At 37.7% G+C, this 26,347-nt stretch overlaps 1 protein-coding gene across 1 annotated transcript in view; it reads left to right on the top strand.

Annotated features, from left to right (window-relative positions):
- Window positions 1-1,169: 1,169 nt before the first annotated feature.
- LOC136246512 (uncharacterized) overlaps window positions 1,170-26,347 on the top strand; it is a 74,389-nt gene continuing 49,211 nt past the window's right edge. Inside the window, exons 1-4 of the mRNA XM_066037992.1 lie at window positions 1,170-1,199; window positions 1,274-1,573; window positions 15,209-15,476; window positions 16,813-17,106. Of these exons, the coding sequence (XP_065894064.1) occupies window positions 1,170-1,199; window positions 1,274-1,573; window positions 15,209-15,476; window positions 16,813-17,106 (892 nt within the window). The remainder of the gene's footprint in view (window positions 1,200-1,273; window positions 1,574-15,208; window positions 15,477-16,812; window positions 17,107-26,347) is intronic.

The following is a 26,347-nucleotide window of genomic DNA, read 5'->3' as shown; positions in this document are numbered from 1 at the left end:
CTAACAGGATGAAGTAATACAATTTCCACTCAAGCACTATCCAATCACTCACTGATCTTGCTGCCCGACATTGAGTGACTGAGTCAGTGTGTTCAGAGGAACAAGCTGTTGAGTATCAGTCCGTCTATTAAGTAACAAATCTCTTCGTCGATTGCAGTCCAGGCATTCACAAAAGTCAAAGTGACAACTCAGCAGCCTTAATATTTCATGTACAACACTTGAAATTATTAGCGCCCCGCTCTTTCAGCAGCACAAGCACTTTCTGAAATAATATTGTGGTGTCTACAAATAACTGTTGATACAGAAAATTAATGCCTTAGTAAGGTTTTGATGCTTGAAGAAGACAACTAATCTGATTGAAGGTAAAAGGAAAGACTAGGCGCACAGGGTGTACACTTGTTGGAAACCCAAAAGGCACATCCCACCGGTGAGTTTGTTGTTATGGCGTAAAATGGTTATGGTGCAGTGCTTTGTTTGGGCTCTAGTTTTGCGACTGTGGTCAGTGAGTGAGTGAGACGAAATTTCAAATTTTGGGGATTTTAAAAATATTCTATATCCAATCACTGGTAAGTGTTTTCTTGTTTTTAATGCTGTATTTCATGTTAGATGGACTAATATTCCATAAAGGTGATTTTCGTGGTGTAAGATGTCTCCAGGGCGATTTTTAAAGGTGGCATTTTAGACGGGTCATGTCATTTTCAAGGGATCCCTACTTAAACAGTACTGCCGTACTATTTGATATCCACAATGTTGCATGCCAGCCTCTTGGATCACACAACAAACTATTGTGTGTCTCAATCTAATTCACACTTATTGCATGCGTACTTACAGAGCATACGATAAGAATTTTTAAGTGTCACAAAAAATTTCCTGACAAACTTGCAGTTGATTGAAGAAAATGCAGTTAACTGGACACACCAGTGTACTGTAAAGACAAACATACACTGCACTTTGCTGGTTGTGCTGCCAAGTAGCCTGAATGCTATATATAGCTACTTTTGTGTGTGTTCAGCACAGCAGAGGAGTTGGCATTGGTATATTTGTGGTCCCTCCCTTGGTATGTAAGAATGTAGCATCTCCTAGCATCCAACTGGTAGTTTTTGTTAATAGAATAAACAGTCATGCACAGCTCAGACAGTAGGCTTCCCCTTACACTTTGAAAGGACATGATGTCCTGTCAAGGTCAGAAATGGACAATTGTTAGGAATTTGTCCAGTGTCTGACTGTTACCATAAGCCCTGTGTTTTATTTGCATTCTTTTTCTTTGTTTTAGGTTCATGAAAATGGCATGATTATCTTGAATTCCACGTTGGACAATTCACTATATGATTTGTATTTTCCTTATTCACTACCACTATATGACCCACTCCAATTTGTTGCACCATACTGGGCTGATGTTGACATCGGAGGAACTGGAGATATCTACTATCGTCAGACGACTGATCCTAGTCTCCTTGATAGATCAACCAGGGAGATAAGAGCAGCTTTTCCTAAATATGAGCACAACAATATGACCAATTTGTTTATTGCAACATGGCATGCTGTTGGATACTCTAATAGAAACACTGACAAGGTATGTACAATATTATACAGTTGATTGATCTTCTTGTCCCATGAATAGTGTTGCTTACATACGTGCATTGTTAAAATATGACCAGCTAAACAAAAAATGATTGTTTTTGTACTTTCCTCAAATTGCTTCTCTTTCAGACATTCAGTTATGACAAATAGTCTTGGAGATACTGTAGAGCATTAGACATTTGGAACAACAATAAAATTAATTTCTTCAGCAACAATATGGCAAAGTAATTACAGACACTTAATTGATCAATCATTACTTATGTCCAAAGATAGGACTTGGCTCAATATATTCCCAATAAACTAGCAAATCCATCAAGATTCAGTGCTTTACCTGTACTCCTCCATGTGGAGAAAGAAGAAGACCATTCCAACAAAGGATAAACTTTAATTATACTGCATCACAAATAAGTCCCATAAGTCATGTACCTTGTACCAACATAAAGCAAATTACATACATGCTCTACATGGACAGACAAATCTGAGGGAGTGTATAAATAGTAGAATGGACTACAGGAATGGTGGAATGCTGAAATAGTGAAATAAAGTTTACAAAAGTTCAATATCATTTTTTACATCCAAATAAGTACAACTCCTCCCCTTTAAGTAAGCAAATAAATAGGATTCTCTTTGAAGTCATCTCATTTAGCATACTTCTCCTCATCACAACACTTGTATAACTTATAATTCAATACTTTATAACCTGTCTTAATGACGTTCAGCTCAGTGTGCAATGTGACACTGCCACACTGAAGTTTGGCTTAAATTTTGTTTTCTGACATAATTGTGGAAAAGGTTCATTGTAAACGCTTACAAGATAGTCCCGTTTCACTTTAGGATACTTTACCCAAAGAGTTTTGCTTAGCTAGGCTCCTACGTAGGTTAGCAATAAACACTTCATACAGGCTCTGCCTTCTGTGTTCGCCCTCCAGTGCCTAACTGGTAAAGTTGACAATAAATTAGTGTTGCACCGATAATCGGTTGAATTATCGGTAACAACCAATATTAGCTAATTTTACAAGTATCGTTATTGGCTATGAAGCGGAAATAATTTGCTGATTAACTGAAACCCACAATCATTCGTTAATTTGATGGCAATTAACAAGTGAAAGTAAAGAAGGTGGTGAATGTAGCAGTAAGTGGTTTGCTGTAACTGTTTTTTAACTGTTTTGGCTTGTTTGTTTGCACAAGTATGGTTGCAAGGCTATAGCAGACTGTGTATATTTATTGGCCGCCCACGCAATTAGTTGATCATTCTTCACAAAGGGTCTGTAGTCCCACTAAAAACACTGTTTGATGAGCTGGCTTAGCTGTTTTATAATTACTTGGCTTCCTTTTCCATGAAAGGAGATAGTAGCAAAACTGTTTAAAACATGGCAGGTTATATAGAGCCGGCACCGGTTACACTGTTTTGCCGGCTATTTTTCCGGCAGTAGAGGGTATAATACTTAGAATGTTACGTGCATTTTAAAAAAAAACTTGTACAAAAAACCTAAGAAAGTGAAAAAAAGAAGTTGTTTAAGCGAGGGCTCTAACCTGGGCATCCGTACTCATAAGCAATGTTTGTAACGATTATACCACCAGTGCTGCAACTCCTCATAGACTTTAGTTTCTACCTTATAAACATCCGACTGAAGTGACTTCTATATATAACAAGAGTGAAGAAGAAACCAAAGCTGAATCCTAGCCTACCCCTAACGCTAAGGAACTACTTTTCACGTTCCCTAAAGTTGAATGCTCGGGGCAACCTACTAAACGTGTGCCCTAAAGTTGAATGCTCGGGGCAACCTACTAGACGCGTGCCCTAAAGTTGAATGCTCGGGGAAACCTACTAGACGCATGCCCTAAAGTCGAATGCTCTGGACATATTGGACGCGTACCAACTCTAGCTCGCCTAGACACAACTGGTTTGTTTGATAATCCAGCAAATGATGGACTTGTGCCGGTAAAATAGCCGTTCACATTCGTAACCGGTGCCGGTACTATATCCACTTTGTTAAAGCATTGTAAAAATCGGCCACCCACGCAATTAATTACATTGATTGCATTATCATTACAAATGCAGTTTACACACATAAACTTTAGGTGATTTTCTGCTCCTCCTCCTCTGTTCTGAAGAATTGAAGAATATCGGTAAATATCGGCATATCGGTTGCAGGAATAGGCAAATAGTCAGTATCGGCAAAGGTGAAAAAAAGCATATCGGTGCAACACTACAATAAATAAATGAATACTTCGATATACAGTGAATGTACTTTTACAATGCATACATGTAATCAGCTAGCTAGCTAAATTTTTATCTGGGTCAAGTCAGGAATCTTCTTGGTATTACCAATAAACTGATATTGTGCGTGTTTATAACTGACTTTACAGTACATTACATATTGTCTATGGTGAGGTGAAGTATGCTAAAAGAGCTGAATCATACTTATTTGCTCACTTGAGGTGAAGAGTGGATGTAAAAGATGATATTGAACTTTAAAACATTTCATTCTACCATTACAGTATTCCACCATTCCAGTAGTCCATTTCACTGTTTATACACTCCCCATTAATATGATGGTGTATGGGAATTGTTGATTTCAGCTTTGTTTAAGTACATATGGAAGTGATTAAAATGTGCATATTTAATTCAATCGTTTTTATAGCAAAATAGAATATTTGTGAAAAAGACCAGTTTTCACTCAGCAGGTCACAAATATATGAGGTTACCTACCCCTGTATCTTAGTTAACTTCGCATGGCTACTATGATACTATAATTATTGTAATTTACAAGTACACAGAAATATTTGACTGGAGTAGGGATCATAACACATCAATAAAAGGTACTGAAACAAGCTGGAGTAGTGCACGATATTAAATCACAGTAAAACAATAAGAAGTGTTATATCCCTACTGTGCTCAAGATACCATAATGGAAATGCACAGTAGGGATATAACACTTCTTATTGTTTTACTGTGATTTAATATCGTGCACTACTCCAGCTTGTTTTAGTACTTTTTATCGGTGTACTATATGGTCCCTACTCTAGTTAAAAATTCCAAATTTTTTTTGTGTAATTGTTTTTTAACTTTTTTTGTAAATAATTAACCCACGCATACCACATCTGAAATGGCACCGCACGCCCCAGCTATATCAATTATCGTCTGAAAAGTGAAGTATCCACTACTCTTCGTTGTCAGTTACATTTGTTCAACCTTTTTCACAGCATTTCGAATCAAGAACTGTTTGAAAAACACCTCTGCAATCCACGCATACCAAAAGAAGGAAATGGTGCTGCGCACCCCAGTTATATAATTTATTGTCTGAAATATGAAGTATCTATTACGCTTCATTGTCGACTACGTATGTTCAACCCGTTACACAGTAGTACAAATCAAGAACTGTTTGAAAGCACCTCTGCAATCAAAGTAGCCACTATAAAAAATACGGATGATTTCCATTATGAAGGGAAGCCATCACATGCTACCACCAAATTGACACTTTTTGTTTGTCAGCAAAGATGAATGGGATACAAAAGAGGACACTGGTAAGTGCATTGTACATACTGCGGTATTACAAAAGGCACCTCTCGGGCCGAAGCGACATCAGACAGTGAAGGAACCAAGGCTGTAGCCTTAGTGGTTATCGAGTTACACTTGTCTGAAGACATTAGTCAACCAGTCAGTCACTAGAAAATTCCAGTAAATATTAAATTTCGTAGCAACTTGTTTAAAGCGTTTCGGGTCAATCTGAAAGCTTGTTTAGGCTTAGTTTTACCTAACCAATACTGCCTCATCGTTGTCCGGGAAAATTGAGGCTAGTTTTTGGGTAATTTTATTTTGTGAGTCATGCCTACTCCTTTGTGGTTGCTACTATACAGTATAGTACTGTATAATTACTGTATTGATGGTTAGTTAATTCATTATTAGCTAGTTTATTCATTGGTAGCACATTTGTTATGCATGAGCATGAGGTGCCATCATTCATGCCAATCACTCCACCCATTGTACCGCTTCGCATCATTTAGACAGATGTACTGTAGTTGAAGTGTCTGATATTCATTGTTGAGCGGTGCAGCACTATAATAGCCTTGGTTAGCTTAATGTATTGGCAAAAGAGAGCTCAGCCCAGATCAGGTTGTACTGCCTCCCATTCATTCAAATGAGTGCAGTGTTGTGTGTTCATTCATTCCAGAGCGATTTACCTCCTTGTCAGTCCTTGATATTATTAGCCTTGCATTGTGACTTCCTGTGTTGGTCTGGTGTTTGGTTTCGTTTGAAGTATTTAAACTAATTAGTGGCCAGACTGTGTGGCCAAGAGGAGGTACTTAGCCATGTTACGATTATTTGTAAACCAGTTTACAACTGATTTGTAACACTGGTGGCAGCCTTTGATCTGCCCAAGCACCATACAACAGACAATATTGTATGTAGATGTATATAATGTACTACACCTCATTTATATTTGCAGTATGTACTACCTGTGGTAAAGATCAAAAGCGCTGTGCTGTGGTATTTAACAGATGCACCAAACTGTGGTATATAACTGATATACCATGGTTTGTGGCTACACTTGCAATACGTGACCGGATCTGTGAAAACAGGACATAATCGTATATTTTTAAAATTCCTTTTACTAACTATTTATAATTTACTTATTCAAGTGTACCTTCTGGCAAAGTTTCAGCTTCATGTGCCAATAAATTTAGGAGTTGCAGCCCTACAAAGTAGCAACAACAGAAAAATCTATTTGTACAGCAAGTATAAGGAATGTAAATTACAGGAGCTTACAAAAACAGTTGTAACTTTCCAACGGATTGAGGTACTGAGCTAACAGTTTCACCATCGTGTTCGCCATGAATAGAGAAATCATTTACTGGGTAAGGTATTCCTTGTGTCACCTTTCTTCACTGCATACAAAGGTGAAATTTATAAGAAAAATTGATTGCATACAATCACTTCAACGCGATGTACACAAACGCCCCATAACTTATGTATCCTTGGGTCTACTGCAATGAAACAAAGATTTTCCAACTCCTCTTGAGCAGATATATAAAGTGTTATCCAGGTTTTTATTGATAGTCCATTCTTTCACTAAGAAAGAGGCATTCAAAACTTACAGAATATTTTCATAATACGCAAGTGTTTCACCCACTGTATTCAATGCTTTATACTGTAAATTTAGGTTTGTGCAATTACATCATTTTCGCAGATCCAGTCACATATGTGGTGTAGCTTCTCACACAGTTAGCTATAACAGTAAACAATTTCAATAACTAGCTGTAGTGCCTGCTAAAATATTATGTACCTGGAAACATCACTCAGTGTCTTCATCCCTTGGCATGGTCACTTCCAAAATCATGAGTTGTGTACAGTCGCCCATAAAGAGTCCTGAAAGCTGACTCTGCTGGATGAATCTGTAGATTCTTTACTAAAACAGGTCTTGTTTCACTCTATATATGTAAATGTGACCGGATATGTGACAATGATGCAAGCCTAAACTGTTAATACAATCTGAGATTTTCAGAAACTGGCCAAGTGTATTCAGGCAATTAAAATCTAATCAAAAACAGCCAAGCTGTAAAAAAAGGTGCGGCCCCCAAAAAAGCCATGGTGAAAAAAGATGTGAAATCCAAGGTGGCGGCCAAGAAATGTCTGTGATGGTAGGTTAATGGTTAAATTTTAATAACGACAATTCAGGTGAATTTTGTGCCGCTTGGTCTTGGCACCAAATTCACCTGAAATGTCGTTATTAAAATTTAACCATTAACCTACTATCACAGCCATTTCTTGGCCGCCACCTTGGATTTCACATCTTTTTTCACCATGGCCTTTTTGGGGGCCGCACCTTTTTTTACAGCTTGGCTGTTTTTGATTAGATATCACTTCTTTTTGTATTTGTATACTGCAAAGCCGGCCTATGGCTGGCTTTGGGGCTTTTTTAACCCATGTGTTTTTTTCTTTACCATAGGAAGAAGAAAAGAACTTAAGATGATTTTTAATACTTAAATTATTTTTGAATTATTAGTAATTATACAAATTATATACATATATTTATTACATGCCCATTATTCCCCACAAGATAGTTTTTTGCAGCTGATCTCTCTACTGGGTGACTTGAAATGTAGCTGAACTATATACAGGATGGTTTCTACAAGGTGACTTCTTCCAGCTGATCTCTCTACGGGATGATTTGGTTCTAGCTGAACTCTCTACAGGTGATTTGTTTGCAGCTAAACTCTCTACATGGTGGTTTCTTTGTAGCTGAACTCTCTACATGATGGTTTCTTTGTTGCTGAACTCTCTATAAGGTGACTTCGTCTAGCTGAACTCTCTACAGGGCGATTTTTTTGTAGCTGAACTCTCTAAAGGGTGATTTATTTGCAGCTGAACTCTCTACATGATGGTTTCTTTGTAGCTGAACTCTCTACAAGCTGACTTCTTCCAGCTGATCTCTCTACGGGATGATTTGGTTCTAGCTGAACTCTCTACATGGTGGTTTCTTTGTAGCTGAACTCTCTACATGATGGTTTCTTTGTAGCTGAACTCTCTATAAGGTGACTTCGTCTAGCTGAACTCTCTACAGGGCGATTCTTTTGTAGCTGAACTCTCTACAGGGTGATTTATTTGCAGCTGAACTCTCTACATGATGGTTTCTTTGTAGCTGAACTCTCTACAAGGTGACTTCTTCCAGCTGATCTCTCTACGGGGTGATTTGGTTCTAGCTGAACTCTTTACATGGTGGTTACTTTGTAACTGAACTCTCTACATGATGGTTTCTTTGTAGCTGAACTCTCTATAAGGTGACTTCGTCTAGCTGAACTCTCTACAGGGTGATTTTTTTGTAGCTGAACTCTCTACCGGGTGATTTATTTGCAGCTGAACTCTCTACATGATGGTTGCTTTGTAGCTGAACTCTCTACAAGGTGACTTCTTCCAGCTGATCTCTCTACGGGAAGATTTGGTTCTAGCTGAACTCTCTACAGGTGATTTGATTGCAGCTAAACTCTCTACATGGTGGTTTCTTTGTAGTTGGACTCCCTACATGATGGTTTCTTTGTAGCTGAACTCTCTACAAGGTAACTTCTTCTCTACAGGGTGATTTGTTGTAGTTGAATTCTCTACAAGGTGGTTTGTTTGAGGCTGAACTCTCTACAAAGTGATATGTTTGCAGCTGAACTCTCTACATGACGGTTTCTTTGTAACTGAACACTCTACAAGGTGACTTCTTCTAGCTGATCTTTCTACAGGGTGAATTGTTTGTAGCTGATCTCTCTACAAGGAGATTTGTTTGTGACTGAACTCTCTATATGATGGTTTCTTTGTAGCTGAACTCTCTACAAGGTGACTTCTTCTAGCTGATCCCTCTACAGGGGGATTTATTTGTAGCTGAACTCTCTACAAGTGATTTATTTACAGCTGAACTTTTTATGTGGTGGTTTCTTTGTAGTTGAACTCTCTACAAGGTGACTTCTTCTAGCTGATCTCTCTACAGGGTGATTTGTTTCTAGCTGAACTCTCTACAGATGATTTATGCAGCTAAACACTCTACATGGTGGTTTCTTTGTAGCTGAACTCTCTACATGATGGTTTCTTTGTAGCTGAACTCTTTACCAGGTGACTTCTTCTAGCTGAACTCTCTACAGGGTAATTTCTTTGTAGCTGAACTCTCTACATGATGGTTTCTTTGTAGCCGAACTCTCTACAAGGTAACTTCTTCTAGCTGATCTTTCTACTGGGTGATTTGTTTGCAGCTGAACTCTCTACATGGTGGTTTCTTTGTTGCTGAACTCTCTACAAGGTGAATTCTTCTACCTGATCTCTCTACAGGGTAATTTGTTTGTAACTGAACTCGGTACAAGGTGCGTTTTTGTGAGTGATCTCACTGCAGGTTGATTTGTTTGTAGCTGAACTCACTAAAGGGTGATTTACTTGTAACTGAACTCCTTGCATTGTGTGTAGTTTCTAGCTGATCTCTCTACAGGGTGATTTGTTTGTAGCTGATCTTCTACAAGTTGATTTGTGTGTAGCTGTTCTCTCTGCAGGTTGATTAATTTGTAGCCGATCTCTCTACAGTGTAATTTGTTTGTAGCTGAACTGTCTATAAGGTGATTTGTTTGTAGCTGATCTCTCTGCAGTTTGATTTGTTTTAGCTGAACTCTCTACAGGGTGATTTACTTGTAGCTGAACTCCTTACATTGTGTCCAGTTTCTAGCTGATCTCTCTACAGGGTGATTTGTTTGTAGCTGATTTGTGTGTAGCTGATCTCTCTGCAGGGTGATTTGTTTGTAGCCGATCTCTCTACAAGGTAATTTGTTTGTAGCTGAACTATCTATAAGGTGATTTGTTTGTAGTTGATCTCTCTGCAGACTGATTTGTTTTAGCTGAACTCTCTACTGGGTGATTTGTTTCTAGCTTATCTCTCTACAGGTTGATTTGTGTGTAACTGATCTCTCTACAAGCTGATTTGTTTATAGCTGATCTCTCTACAGGTTGATTTGTTTCTAGATGATCTCTCTACAGGTTGATTTGTTTGTTGCTGATCGCTCTAATGGTTGATTTGTTTGTAGCTGAACTCTCTGCAAAGTGTTTTGTTTGTAGTTGATCTCTCTACAAGGTGATTTTTTGTAGCTGACCTCTCTTCAAGGTGGTTTGTTTCTAGCTGATATCTCTACGGGGTGATTTTTCGTAGCTGACCTCTCTTCAGGGTGATTTGTTTCTAGCTGATCGCTCTACAGGTTGGTTTGTTTGTAGCTGAACTCTCTACAGGGTGATTTACTTGTAGCTGAACTCCTTACATTGTGTCTAGTTTCTAGCTGATCTCTCTACAGAGTGATTTGTTTGTAGCTGATCTCTCTACAAGTTGAATTGTGTGTATATAGCTGATCTCTCTGCAGGTTGATTTGTTTGTAGCCGATCTCTCTACAAGGTAATTTGTTTGTAACTGAACTGTCTATAAGGTGATTTGTTTGTAGCTGATCTCTCTGCAGGTTGATTTGTTTTAGCTGAACTCTCTACAGGGTGATTTACTTGTAGCTGAACTCCTAACATTGTGTCTAGCTTCTAGCTGATCTCTCTACAGGGTGATTTGTTTGTAGCTGATCTCTCTACAAGTTGATTTGTGTGTAGCTGATCTTTCTACAGGTTGATTTGTTTGTAGCCGATCTCTCTCCAGGATAATTTGTTTGTAGCTGAACTCTGTACAAGGTGCTTTTTTGTAGGTGATCTCACTGCAGGTTGATTTGTTTTAGCTGAACTCACTAAAGGGTGATTTGCTTGTAGCAGAACTCCTTACATTGTGTCTAGTTTCTAGCTGATCTCTCTACAGGTTGATTTGTTTGTAGCCGATCTCTCTACAGGGTAATGTGTTTGTAGCTGAATTCTCTGTAAGGTGATTTGTTTGCAGCTGAACTCTCTACATGGTGGTTTCTTTGTTGCTGAACTTTCTACAAGGTGTTTTGCTTGTAGCTGAACTCTCTACAGGGTGATTTGTTTCTAGCTTATCTCTCTACAGGTTGATTTGTTTGTAGCCGATCTCTCTACAGGGTAATGTGTTTGTAGCTGAATTCTCTATAAGGTGATTTGTTTGCAGCTGAACTCTCTACATGGTGGTTTCTTTGTTGCTGAACTTTCTACAAGGTGTTTTGCTTGTAGCTGAACTCTCTACAGGCTGATTTGTTTCTAGCTAATCTCTCTACAGGGTGATTTTTTTGTAGCTGACCTCTCTTCAGGGTGATTTGTTTCTAGCTGATCTCTCTACATGGTGATTTTTTGTAGCTAACCTCTCTTCAGGGTGATTTGTTTCTAGCTCATTGCTCGACAGGTTGATTTGTTTGTAGATGAACTCTCTACAGGGCAATTTGCTTGTAGCTGAACTCCTTACATTGTGTCTAGTTTGTAGCTGATCTCTCTACAGGGTGATTTGTTTGTAGCTGATTTGTGTGTAGCTGATCTCTCTTCAGGGTGATTTGTTTCTAGCTGATCTCTCTACAGGGTGATTTTTTGTAGCTGACCTCTCTTCAGGGTGATTTGTTTCTAGCTGATTGCTCGACAGGTTGATTTGTTTGTAGATGAACTCTCTACAGGGTAATTTGCTTGTAGCTGAACTCCTTACATTGTGTCTAGTTTGTAGCTGATCTCTCTACAGGGTGATTTGTTTGTAGCTGATCTCTCTACAAGTTGATGTGTGTAGCTGATCTCTCTGCAGGGTGATTTGTTTGTAGCCGATCACTCTACAAGGTAATTTGTTTGTAGCTGAACTATCTGTAAGGTGATTTGTTTGTAGCTGATCTCTCTGCAGATTGATTTGTTTTAGCTGAACTCTCTACTGGGTGATTTGTTTCTAGCTTATCTCTCTACAGGTTGATTTATGTGTAACTGATCTCTCTACAAGCTGATTTGTTTATAGCTGATCTCTCTACAGGTTGATTTGTTTCTAGATGATCTCTCTACAGGTTGATTTGTTTGTTGCTGATCGCTCTAATGGTTGATTTGTTTGTAGCTGATCTCTCTGCAGATTGATTTGTTTTAGCTGAACTTTCTACAGGGTGATTTATGTTTAGCTTATCTCTCTACAGGTTGATTTGTGTGTAACTGATCTCTCTACAAGCTGATTTGTTTGTAGCTGATCGCTCTGCAGGTTGATTTGTTTCTAGATGATCTCTCTACAGGTTGATTTGTTTGTTGCTGATCACTCTAAAGGTTGATTTGTTTGTAGCTGAACTCTCTGCAAAGTGTTTTGTTTGTAGTTGATCTCTCTACAAGGTGATTTTTTGTAGCTGACCTCTCTTCAGGGTGATTTGTTTCTAGCTGATCGCTCTACAGGTTAGTTTGTTTGTAGCTGAACTCTCTACAGGGTGATTTGCTTGTAGCTGAACTCCTTACATTGTGTCTAGTTTCTAGCTGATCTCTCTACAGGGTGATTTGTTTGTAGCTGATCTCTCTACAAGTTGAATTGTGTGTAGCTGATCTCTCTGCAGGTTGATTTGTTTGTAGCCGATCTCTCTACAAGGTAATTTGTTTGTAACTGAACTGTCTATAAGGTGATTTGTTTGTAGCTGATCTCTCTGCAGGTTGATTTGTTTTAGCTGAACTCTACAGGGTGATTGCTTGTAGCTAAACTCCTTACATTGTGTCTAGTTTCTAGCTGATGTCTCTACAGGGTGATTTTTGTAGCTGAACTCTCTACAGGGTGATTTGTTTCTAGCTTATCTCTCTACAGGTAGATTTGTGTTGATTTGTTCATTGCTGGTCGCTCGAAAGGTTGATTTGTTGTAGCTGAACACTCTTCAAAGTGTTTTGTTTGTAGCTAATCTCTCTACAGGGTAATTTGTTTGTAGCTGAACTCTCTCCACAGTGACTTGTGTGTAGCTGAATTCTGTGTAGCTGAATTCTATAGAGAGTGACTTAATTGTAGCTGAATTCTCTACAGGGTGCATGGCTTGTTTATAGCTGAACTTTCTTCAGTGTGACTTGTAATGTTCTGAATCTCTACAGTGATATATTTGTAGCTTAACTCTCCACAGCGTGACTTGCTTCTTGCTGAGCTGTCTATAAGATTAACTGTTTGCAACTGAACTCCCTACAGAATAACTTGTAATGTAATAGAATTCTATAATGGAGTAAATAAATTAGCTGAATGCTCTATTAGGGTGACTGAACTATTAGAGTATCTCAATCACGCATTTGCTACACGGAGTTGGCTTTCGAATCATAACTCAGTGGTTTGTAATCCAATTCTTCTATACTACTGCAAGGAGTTTCAATGAAGTTTATTCCAGCTATACACCGATTTTCAGCTCATTACTCTAAGCGGTTTGCCTAGTAGGCGTGAAAGTAATCCTTTTTTATTCCTAAAAATCGATCGCGTAATTGTGACACAGGTTGGGTTTTGTGTCATATCTCCGTGGTCTTAATCTCGATTCCTTTCAAACCACCAAAAGGCACTCCTACGATGGTTACTCCATCTACATAGTAATTTTCAACTTATTTCATGAAGCGGTTTACCCTGTAGGCGTGACAACAAATCGATCTTGTTTTACTCGAATAATCGGTCATAACTCCTGAATAATTCATCGGATTTGCACCAAAATTGATGCTAGGATTCGCCTTTGGACTCCCTTTCAGTGTGCCAAACTTCAAGGCGATCGGAGCATGCGTTTGCGTTTTATAGTAATGTTTGCAAGTGTGCGAAAAGACGAAGAAGAAAAAAAAAACGAAACTTAGGCCACTCGTATCTCGGAAATGGCTTTAGTGATTTCCTTCAAATTTGGAATGTAGACTCCCCTAGCTGGCGGACAACTCTGCAGCAAATTTGGTTTCAATCGGATAAAGTATCACCGAGATACAAAAGTGTGAAAATGACGTTTTCTTTCTTCCTGTCAATATACTCACGGTGTGGTGCGCCGGCTTCTTGAGCCGCACGACACACTATCGTGTGTCTTGATTTATTTGCAAAAGATATCAAAAGCTCAGATCAAAATACTCTAATAGAACAGTCAACTATCCTAATAAATCAGCCACATTTAATATTAAAATGTTATTTAGTTTACCTTTAGCAACACAGTTAAAATAGTAAATCGGAAAATATGCCATTATGATATGTCAGGCTTTTGTTGATCTGGTCACAAATTGCTAGTTTCATCTGCCGGGATCTAACATATGTGTAGTACATAGTTATAAGACAATTGCAGTACTTGGGATTTGGCTGAAATATGTGCACACTCCTTTGAGTGCTATATACTCTCTAGAGTCATGCATATTCTTTAGTTCTAATAAATTAGGCTTGAGCCTGTTACGTTCATAATTTTACCTATCATTCCTTCCAGAATTTCCAAAAAATTCTCCCATTATTCATTATTATTCTTGTATCTAGTCTATTATTCCATAATAATTATCATTCAGTTTCTTTGGCTAGTCACATAGTTTTCAAGATTCTGCTATTAGTAGTTTTGCCAGAATTAATTAATAGCCATATATGTGAAGCTTTCCATCTTATACATCATTTTTGTAGCCATAAGTAGTTACAACAGACTTTAGTGTAGCTACGGCTACATACTAAGTTAGGTAAATTGTAACATCAATATGTTCAAAGACTTGAAGAGGATGCACTGATATTAGATGTAAAAGTTTTAGAATTGCAGGTAATCTCATTGATGCTGGCTGCACGTTGTTAATACGGAATGATCTGACTGCTCTATTAAAGTATTTGAGCGTTCTATTAAAGTATATCGATCTTTTAGAGGATTTTCAGCCCCTTTTCAGTCAGCACTCAACAACACTCCTATAATGATGTCAGATAGGTATTATTCTTCATTGTTTAACTCTTTTTCTAGTTATCAAGAAGAGACACGCCATTTTCTTCAACTGATTATTCCCACGGGCATCCAATAATTCTAAAATTATGCCTGTAGTCATCCTATAATTATTCTCATGAAATCGGTTATCTATTATTCTCATAATTATGCCAGCAAAATATGCGCAGGCCTATAATAGATTCCTCACAAGCATACTAACTATACAATGTACGTACTAAGTGTTAATATACTTGTTAATGCATGGTACCATTTCCATAAATACTCACATTAGGTATGTATGTAAGTATTTCACCACCATAATTTTGTTGGTCATATCAAATCATTATTACAGACAAACACATTCCAATGTGTACTAGCCACTAATGGAGATGAGTCATTTGTAATGTTCCTGTATGCTTGTGGGAGAATACAATGGACTACTGGTGACCGTTCTCAAGGAGTTAATGGACTTGGTGGAAATGAAGCACTTGCAGGAATTAATGCTGGTAATGGTGTTAACCAATTTACTCTTCCTGGATCACAAACTCCAGATATTATTAATATTACTCATACAAGCAATGTAGACAACCCAGGAATTTGGATGTTTCAGGTTACAGAAGGTAGGTTGATGAATACTAGGAGTGTTGAATTGGTCTTGCTTTACGTCTACAACTGCGTATATCACAGTTGAGGATAGTAGCTATTTAATTAATTAACTATGGTATGAATAATGATGCTCTAAAGGAAACATCATTCTTGCAATCAAGCTGAGGTGTTTATGCATTCTAACACACAAAGCTAGCGAAAATGTTATTGTAATACTTTTTTGGCTACTTGTAACTTGAATGGGATAGCAAAGTTTGTCATTGCCTTTTTTATACAATGAACATCCTGAAAGCAAGGACGTATGTAGATGTGTTGTGATAGATTTGCTTCTAAAATGTGGGTGCTTATTTGCTTAGCTACATAAAAATATCTCCAATCCATGCATAAAAGCAAGGGTTCATAATATAGTAGTAAGAGAGAGTATCTAACTGAGTTGCATTTATCAAAGGCACTGCCACTAGTACAGTATCAACAGATTCAACACCTTACTCTGTTCTGTAGAATAGAGGCTTCACCATATTCAACACCTATCAACAGTTCTCTGTTACCAGTGGAGTTGTATTAAACACCAATCAATGTCTTTCCATACTAGGAGAGGCATTGATTTCATCGAAAAATGAACTTGTAGCAGTGTGTTTGTATGGAGTATATTGAGAATTTGATACTCTCCCTCCTCTAATATTATGAATTCTTGATAAAAGTAATTGATTTGAAGACTATGCTATTACATATTTTAGCTGTAGCTAAAATAATTAGTTTTTCTTTTTCATTAGTTTTATGTACTTTGTAACTCGTTAGATATCTACATAACTAATAAGCGTACCTTGAACAAAATTAATGGCTGTAAAATAGTATGAGGATATTATTGTCTTCTCAATTGTTTTGTATTTACTCTATGGTGTTTTCTTATGACAATTCTCGCACCTACTACAGTTGTAAAAGCCTTTTTAACTAGTTACTGAAAGCATTCAGAGTGCCTGCAGAATTTGCTTTACTCATATTTCAAACCAGCCTGAATGAACCACTTCAAAAAAAGCTTTCTATGTTCTATACAGCATTTATTTCTTGTGTACTAGCTACAAAGATTTTGCTCACATGATGAACAGACAAACATACGTACTACATGTGTGTACACATACAGTACATGCACACACCACACATTTTCATAATATAATTTCAGACAGATGCATGCCCACATCCTGCATTGGGCCAGCTGTAGGTGGGTACTTGCCTGGTTTATAGTAGCAAAAGTTCAGTAATTACGTATAGGTTGACATACAGTTTATTCAGCCAGATCATATCTAATGCATTGTTACAGTCTTGAACTTGGTCATTATTTTTTCAATGTAGGAGTCACCGAGTATAATGTTACTGTTGTCAGTGATCCACCTGGCTATGGGGGCAACAGTATTTTTGAACATACTGTTGGATCTAACCTCACCTTGACATGTATGGTAACTCCTACTCCACCATCTGATACTGAGTTTAGTTGGAGTTGTTCTACTGGATGTTCTTTTGATATGGAAACTGAACAATCAATTAATATCACTGAATTGGAAGTAACAGATAATGGAGAATTTAACTGTTCTATTATTATTGATGGTGTAGTGTACATTAGTGAGACAATTGAGTTACAAGTAACAGGTATGTGAGATCAGATAAATGAAATTCCACAGTGTCCCGTAATTACTTGCTCTTTTAGCATTAATAGTCAATTCATTACATAACCTGCCATCATTGATTAGATAGGCTTAATTGCTAATTTTTTTAGGGTATTTGAAATTGCAATGCAGCCCCAATGTGCTGTACATATACATGCAGTATATGTATGACACAAAGTACACAATTTGTCATCTATGATTTAACCAGATATGTGAAAACCTGATGTAATTTTGTAAGTCTAATTTTACAGTATAAAGCAGCATTGAATGTAATACATGTAGTTGAAACACTTGCTTACTATAAAAAAAATCTTTGAAGAAAGTGTCTAATGGTTAAACATGGATATTATCTTATTTTCCTACTCAAAGATGAGTTCAACAATTTTGCTTAGTTAGTCTGTAGTGAAGAAAGGTGATACAAGGAAAAACTCACCCAGCAATTCATGGCTAACACAATGACAGTGGTGCAAGACCATAAGTTACAACTGTTTTAGTAAGTGCCTTCAATTTATTTCCCCTATAATTGCTGTACAAATTGATCTTTTGTTGTTGAAAAACAAAACAGTTCAACTTTTTAACAGTTTTTAATCCTGGATTCCAGCTGCATGCTAGTAATCTTCCATCACTGTATCATCTGCTACAAAGCAACCAGGAAGTTGTCACTTTGTAACTATAGGGCTGTAACTCCTAAATTTCTTTTCTTAGGAGGCTGAAACTTACACAGAGCATACGTACGTATGTAAACTTGTATAACTATATGGTGTATGTAATAATGAAATTGAAAAATGCACAATTACAGTATGTTGAGTACTTACAGATCCATTCACATACACTGTATAGCAGAAACGTTTACACCCAGTCAACTTATTTTATCACAGTTTCAGTATTTTTCTCCCCTGTATATGTACATATACAAGTATGATATGGGAAAAGTAACGTCAATCATGGTTGAGTGACCAAGTATTCAAGGCATAGCCAAGTATTATATTAGGCTTACTGTAAGATCATCCTCAAGTGCATTTATTTCATATTACACAAGCACGGTGCTTTAATTGGTTAAGTATACTAAACTAATGGCTGTGAAGAGTAAGTGTGATGCCAAAAGCAAGAGATACTGTAAGTGCCTAGACATTACAAGCTAAGAGACTGGCTTTCAACCCACTTGTATTTACGTCATGGTACTGTGCTTTCTGCTAATGATAAATTTAGTGGCTTCATAAACATTGCTGTGGTCTAGTGAAAACAATGCAATAATTAAGCATTTTTGATCAACTTATTTACTGTTTGAAATGTGCTGTATCGGAATGAAATGGAAAATAAATTACAGTTGAGCTAATTCAGCACAGCACAAGTTGTGAGCATGCACCTGGACTCCTGAAATTATTACTGTGCGTAGGTTGGCTGAAACTATACTTATCACCCATACATGGCAATGTTTTACAGCAGGAATATAAAATACTGTAGCTTTATGATTGTTAATTTCACTATCAAAATTAGCAAAACAGAAACATGCAGACAGGGGCTTTCATGGATTTTTCCATTGAACTACATGTGTATGAGTGGTTCATGCATGGCCTTGATGAAGTTCTTTCCTAAAGTGGAGATGATTATATCTGAGGGAACCCTCCACATCTAGAGAGTTACCACACTTTTTCATAATGTCAACCACTGAAAAGAAATGCAAAGCTTAGCTGTGTGGATGAACTTTATTTACCACATACATACACGTGGCTTGTAGGGGTCAGTAGTGTGCAAATAGCTGAAAGGGATGGATGAAGAAAGGGGTCAGTAGTGTGCAAATAGCTGAAAGGGATGGATGAAGAACAAGTATCAAAATGAGTAAGTGTCCCTTTGGCACTATACGTATGTAGTTCCTTTGATTACTATCAACATTAATTTAATAGGCTTGTTTGCCGATCAATAGGATATTTGAAGTTGTGATGCAACCTTAATATATAGCTACATGTGGTGTAATATGTATAGTATCACGTAAGCATATAGTCTGCCACATCTTATGTTCAAACAGTTATGAAATTGTAAATGTGAGAGAATATTTCACTCCACATCTGAACATTACTACCACTTGTACATTAAAAATTATTAATTTAAAAAATAAAGTAAGGAACCAAGCAGTAAAATGTAATAAAACAAGAGATATAATGATGGTATTACAGCATAGCTCAGTTGGAAATCCTTACATTGACATGTTATAACAATCATTTTGTTTAATGCCCAAATAGGAATTTCCCACCACGTGTGACTGTTCTATTAGGGTGACTACTGTATTCTGCTTGTGGCAACCACAGTAAAAAGTATTCTATACTCAGTATGGTACACTGGTAGGATTTTGTAGCTTGTTAGTCCAATGACTCTTGTTTGATTTGTGCGGGTAGCCATCCTCATCAGCCAGCACTCTTGGTAATACAGAACACTGTTCTACTTTCACTATTTCATTGTGCTAGCATTATGAATACAGTTAGGCTAATACAATGGGATGTGTCATCATGATAGATTGTTAAGAGGTGTCATCTCAGTGCTTGATCATTGTTAATCAACCAAGGTCGTGTTAATAGGAGTGGAATTGAATCTATCATGAAGCTATACAGGTATCTACCAAGTGTAAGCCCTTTAATAAATGGTTTGTGGTGTGTAAATATGCTGCTCAAGGAAAGTGTTGATACGAAACATTAGCACCTCAATATGGTTTTATTTCATGGAGAAGGAAGAAAACTACCATGATTGAATATAAAGACAAGGCACAGAATGCACATGGTCGTCCGAACCCTAAAATGCACATCCCACTGCTGAGTCTGTTATTGCGGTGTAAAATGATGGGCGTGTGCAGCTTCATTTGACCTCCAGCCTTGCTGCAGGCAGACAAAAATTTGAATTTCTGTGATTTTTTAAAAATTCTATATCCAGCCACTTGTGTTCATGTTTTTAATGCTGTGTTTGATGTTAGATGGACTAATATTGTTCCATAAAGGTGATTTTTTGTTACATGAGGTGCTTCTAGGATGTTTCAAAGGTGGTGTTGCAATCTGTATTGCGAATGATGTAATAGTGATTGCATCATTGAAAAACGAGAAAATCTTGTTTTATTTTTTTATTCTGAGCATGTTGTTTTTGTTAGTTGTTGTTGAGTATATTAATAGAGTTCATTGAATAGTGAACCAGCACTCACTTTGTCTGTTGCGACATTTGGTGCCTTACATTAAGTGGAAGTTTATTATTAAGCTAGCCCCATGGATGGGAGAGTTTTATGAGTGATTGGTGGGGCTGACAAAGTATGCTCTTAGGAAAACAATTGTATCCTGATCTTTAACACAAGAACAATTGTTCACAGTATTGACAGAGGTAGAGGCAGTTATTAATTCTTGTCCACTAGTTTATGTAGATGATGATACTGTATAAACTCAAGCGTAGCCCTTACACCTTCACAGTTTTTTGTCACTTCACTCAAACAATGTCATTCCTGTGCTTACTGAAGAAGTAGATCCAGAGTTTGATGTTAACAAGGACAATTTCCTCTTCACATCAATTTTTAGAAATTTGGAAACTTGGACCTAAATCAATTCTGGACTCTTTGGCGAAAGGAGTATCTAATCCAAAACAGCCAAGCTGTAAAAAAAGTGTGCGGCCCTCAGAAAGGCTATGGTGAAAAAAGATGTGAAATCCAAGGTGGCGGCCAAGAAATGGCTGTGATGGTAGGTTAATGGTAAAAATTTTAATAACGACAATTCAGGTGAATTTTTGTGCCACTTCACACAAAATTTACCTAAAATGTCATTATTAAAATTTTTACCATTAACCTACCATCACAGCCATTTCTTGGCCGCCACCTTGGATTTCACATCTTTTTTCACCATAGCCTTTCTGAGGGCCGCACACTTTTTTTACAGCTTGGCTGTTTTGGATTAGATTTCATTTCTTTTTGTATTTGTATACCCCAAAGCCGGCCTATGGCCAGCTTTGGGACTTTTTTAACCTATGTTTTTTTCTTTACTACAGGAAGAAGAAAAGATGAAGTAGATGTACTTTAAATATTTTATCAGTAAATGTACAAATTATATATACTGTATAATACATATGTGACCGGATTTGCGAAAAGGGGTCTTCCACACACATCCAATTTGCCAACTTTGACAATTGATAACTTCAGATTGGAAAGAGCAATTGCCTTGAATTTTGGACAGTGGTGAGCACCACTATAGCTGAATACGTGGTGAAATGTTCAGGTTAATATGTTACTTGAATACTGAGTTATGGTCTCCAACGGTTACGGAATTGGATGTGTGTGGAAGACCCCTTTTCGCAAATTCGGTCACATAATATTATATTGATTACAGAAATCTCCATGGTGGTTTCTTTGTAACTGAACACTCTACAAGGTGACTTCTTCTAATTACTCTCTCTACAGGGTGAATTGTTTGCAGCTGAACGATCTACAAGGTAACATCTTCTAGCTGATCTCTCTACAGGGTGATGTGTTTGTAGCTGAATTCTGTATAGGTGATTTGTTTGCAGCTGAGCTCTTTACAGAATGGTTTCTTTGTAGCTGAACTCTCTAAAAGGTAACTTCTTCTAACTGATCTTTCTACAGGGCAATTTGTTTCTGGCAGAATTTTCTACAGGGTGATTTCTTTGCAGCTGATCTCTCTACATGGTGGTTTCTTTGTAGCTGAACTCTCTACAAGGTAATTTCTTCTAGCTGATCTCTCTACAGGGAGATTTGTTTGTAGCTGAACTATCTACAAGGTAACTTCTTATAGCTGATCTCTCTACAGGGTGATTTGTTCGTAGCTTAACTCTCTACAGGTGATTTGTTTGCAGCTGAACTCTCTACATGATGGTTTCTTTGTAGCTGAACTCTCTACAAGGTAATTTCTTCTAGCTGATCTCTCTACAGGCCGATTTGTTTGTAGCTGAACTCTCTACATGATGGTTTCTTTGTAGCTGAACTCTCTACAAGGTGATTTCTTCTATAGCTGATCTTTCTACAGGGTGATTTGTTTGTAGTTGAACTCTCTACATGATAGTTTCTTTGTAGCTGAACTCTCTACAAGGTGATTTCTTCTATAGCTGATCTTTCTACAGGGTGATTTGTTTGTACCTGAACTATCTGCATGATGGTTTCTTTGTAGCTGAACTCTCTACAAGGTAACTTCTTCTAGCTGATCTCTCTACAGGACAATTTGTTTGTACCTGAACTCTCACATGATTGCTTCTTTGAAGCTGAACTCTCTACAAGGTGATTTCTTCTAGCTGATCTTTCTACAGGGTGATTTGTTTGTAGCAGAACTATCTACAAGGAAACTTCTTCTAGCTGATCTCTCTACAGGGAGATTTGTTTGTAGCTGAACTATCTACAAGGTAACTTCTTATAGCTGATCTCTCTACAGGGTGATTTGTTCGTAGTTGAATTCTGTACAGGTGATTTGTTTGCAGCTGAGCTCTTTACAAAATGGTTTCTTTGTAGCTGAACTTTCTCCAAGGTAACTTCTTCTAACTGATCTTTCTACAGGGTGATTTGTTTGTAGCTGAACTATCTACAAGGTAATTTCTTCTAGCTGATCTCTCTACAGGGTGATTTGTTTGTAGCTGAATTCTGTACAAGTGATTTGTTTGCAGCTGAGCTCTTTACAGAATGGTTTCTTTGTAGCTGATCTTTCTACAGGGCGACTTGTTTGTAGCTGAGTTCTCTACAGGGTGTTTGTTTGCAGCTGAATTCTCTACATGGTGGTTTCTTTATAGCTGAACTCTCTACAAGGTGACTTCTTCTAGCTGATCTCTCTACAGGGTGATTTGTTTGTAGCTGAACTCTCTACAGGTGATTTGTTTGTAGCTGAACTCTCTACAAGGCGATACTTCTAGGTGATCTCTCTACAGGATTCCTTGTTTCTAACTGAACTCTCAACAGGGTGATCTGTTCATAGCTGAACTTTCTACTGGGTGATTTGTTTGCAGCTGAACTCTCTAAATGGTGGTTTCTTTGTAGCTGAACTCTCTACAACGTGACTTCTTCTAGCTGAACTCTCTACAAGGTGACTTGTTTCTAGCTGATCTCTCTACAGGGTGACTTGTTTCCAGCTGAACTCTCTACAGGTGATTTGTTTGTAGCTGAACTCTCTACATGGTGGTTTCGTTGTAGCTGAACTCTCTACAAGGTAACTTCTTCTAGCTGATCTTTTTACACTGCATATTTGTTTGTAGCTGAGTTCTCTACAGGGTGATTTGTTTGCAGCTGAACTCTCTACATGGGAGTTTCATTGTAGCTGAACTCTCTACAATGTGACTTCTTCTAGCTGAACTCTCTACAGGGTGACTTGTTTCTAGCTGAACTCTCTATAGGTGATTTGTTTGCAGCTGAACTCTCTACATGGTGGTTTCTTTGTAGCTGAACTCTCTACAAGGTAACTTCTTCTAGCCGATCTTTCTACAAGGTGATTGAGTTTTTTGCAGCTGAACTCTTTACATGGTGGTTGCTTTGTAGCTGAACTCTCTAAAAGGTGACTTCTTCTAGCTGAACTCTCTACAGGATGATTTGTTTGCAGCTGAACTCTCTACGTGGTAGTTTCTTTGTAGCTGAACTCTCTACAATGTGACTTCTTCTAGCTGAACTCTCTACAGGGTGACTTGTTTTTAGCTGATCTCTCTACAGGGTGACTTGTTTCCAGCTGAACTCTCTACAGGTGATTTGTTTGCAGCTGAACTCTCTACATGGTGGTTTCTTTGTAGCTGAACTCTCTACAAAGTAACTTCTTCTAGCTGATCTTTCTACAGGGTGATTTGTTTGTAGCTGAATTCTCTACAAGGTGATTTATTTGCAGCTTAACTCTCTACAAGGTGACTTCTTCTAGCTGAACTCTCAACAGAGTGATTGATTTTTTTTGCAGCTGAACTCTCTACATGGTGATTTGTTTGTAGCTGAACTCTCTACAGGTTGTTTTGTTTGTAGCTGAACTCTCTACAGGGTGATCTGTTCATAGCTGAACTCCCTATAAGGTAACTTCTTCTAGCTAATCTTTCTACAGGGCGATTTGTTTGTAGCTGAGTTCTCTACAGGGTGATTTGTTTGCAGCTGAACTCTACATGGTAGTTTCTTTGTAGCTCTACAATGTGACTTCTTCTAGCTGAACTCTCTACAAGGTGACTTGTTTCTAGCTGATCTCTCTACAGGGTGACTTGTTTCTAGCTGAACTCTCTACAGGTGATTTGTTTGCAGCTGAACTCTCTACATGGTTTATTTCTTTGTAACTGAACTCCCTGCAAGGTGACTTCTTCTAGCTGATCTCTCTACAGGGAGATTTGTTTGTAGCTTAACTCTCTACAGGTGATTTGTTTGCAGCTGAACTCTCTACATGATGGTTTCTTTGTAGCTGAACTCTCTACAAGGTAATTTCTTCTAGCTGATCTCTCTACAGGCCGATTTGTTTGTAGCTGAACTCTCTACATGATGGTTTCTTTGTAGCTGAACTCTCTACAAGGTGATTTCTTCTATAGCTGATCTTTCTACAGGGTGATTTGTTTGTAGTTGAACTCTCTACATGATAGTTTCTTTGTAGCTGAACTCTCTACAAGGTGATTTCTTCTATAGCTGATCTTTCTACAGGGTGATTTGTTTGTACCTGAACTATCTACATGATGGTTTCTTTGTAGCTGAACTCTCTACAAGGTAACTTCTTCTAGCTGATCTCTCTACAGGACAATTTGTTTGTACCTGAACTCTCACATGATTGCTTCTTTGAAGCTGAACTCTCTACAAGGTGATTTCTTCTAGCTGATCTTTCTACAGGGTGATTTGTTTGTAGCAGAACTTTCTACAAGGAAACTTCTTCTAGCTGATCTCTCTACAGGGAGATTTGTTTGTAGCTGAACTCTCTATACATGATTTGTTTGCGGCTGAATTCTCTACATGATGGTTTCTTTGTAGCTGAACTCTCTACAAGGTAACTTCTTCTAGCTGATCGCTCTACAGGACAATTTGTTTGTACCTGAACTCTCACATGATTGCTTCTTTGAAGCTGAACTCTCTACAAGGTGATTTCTTCTAGCTGATCTTTCTACAGGGTGATTTGTTTGTAGCAGAACTCTCTACAAGGAAACTTCTTCTAGCTGATCTCTCTACAGGGAGATTTGTTTGTAGCTGAACTCTCTATACATGATTTGTTTGCGGCTGAATTCTCTACATGATGGTTTCTTTGTAGCTGAACTCTCTACAAGGTAACTTCTTCTAACTGATCTCTTTACAGGGTGAATTGTTTGTAGCTGAACGATCTACAAGATAACTTCTTCTAACTGATCTCTCTACAGGGTGATTTGTCTGTAGCTGAACTCTCTACAAGGAAACCTCTTTTAACTGAGCTCTGTACAGGGTGAATTGTTTGTAACTGAACTATCTACAAGGTAACTTCTAGTTGATCTCTCTACAGGATGATTTGTTTGTAGCTGAACTATCTACAAGGTAACTTCTTCTAGCTGATCTCTCTACAGGGTGATTTGTTTGTAGCTGAATTCTGTATAGGTGATTTGTTTGCAGCTGAGCTCTTTACAGAATGGTTTCTTTGTAGCTGAACTCTCTACAAGGTAACTTCTTCTAGCTGATGTATCTACAGGGTCATTAGTTTGTAGCTGAATTCTCTACATGGTGGTTTCTTTGTAACTGAACTATCTATAAGGTGACATCTTCTAGCTGATCTTTCAACAGGGTGATTTGTTTGTAACTGAACTCTCTACAAGAAAACTTCTTCTAACTGATGTCTGAACAGGGTGAATTGTTTGTAGCTGAACTCTCTACAGGGTGATTTGTTTGTAGCTGATCTCTATACAGGTTACTTATTTCTAACTGATCTCTTGAATTCTGTTCAGGGTGACTGCTCTATTAGGATGACTGCTCTATTAGAGTATCTCGATCTCGCACTTGCTACACCAAGTTGGATTTCGTGTTATAACTCTGTGGCTTTAAGTCTGATTTTTCTACACCATTGAAGAGCCTTTCTAAGATGATAACTCCATCTGTACAGAGATTTTCAAAGCATTACCCCAAGTGGTTTATCTGGTAGGCGTGGCAAGCATAATAATAATAATAATAATAATAAAAATTTGCTTATCTCGATTGCGTAATTGTTACATACTGTTGATTTTTTCGCTGTATCTTCCTGGTTTTTAGCTCGATTTCTTTCAAACCACAAAAGGTTTGAGGTTCAATAGTTAACCTATTTACC

This window comes from Dysidea avara, chromosome 1 (assembly GCF_963678975.1).
Source record: "Dysidea avara chromosome 1, odDysAvar1.4, whole genome shotgun sequence".
Lineage (NCBI taxonomy): Eukaryota > Metazoa > Porifera > Demospongiae > Dictyoceratida > Dysideidae > Dysidea > Dysidea avara.
This window is presented reverse-complemented; position numbering and strand designations above follow the sequence as displayed.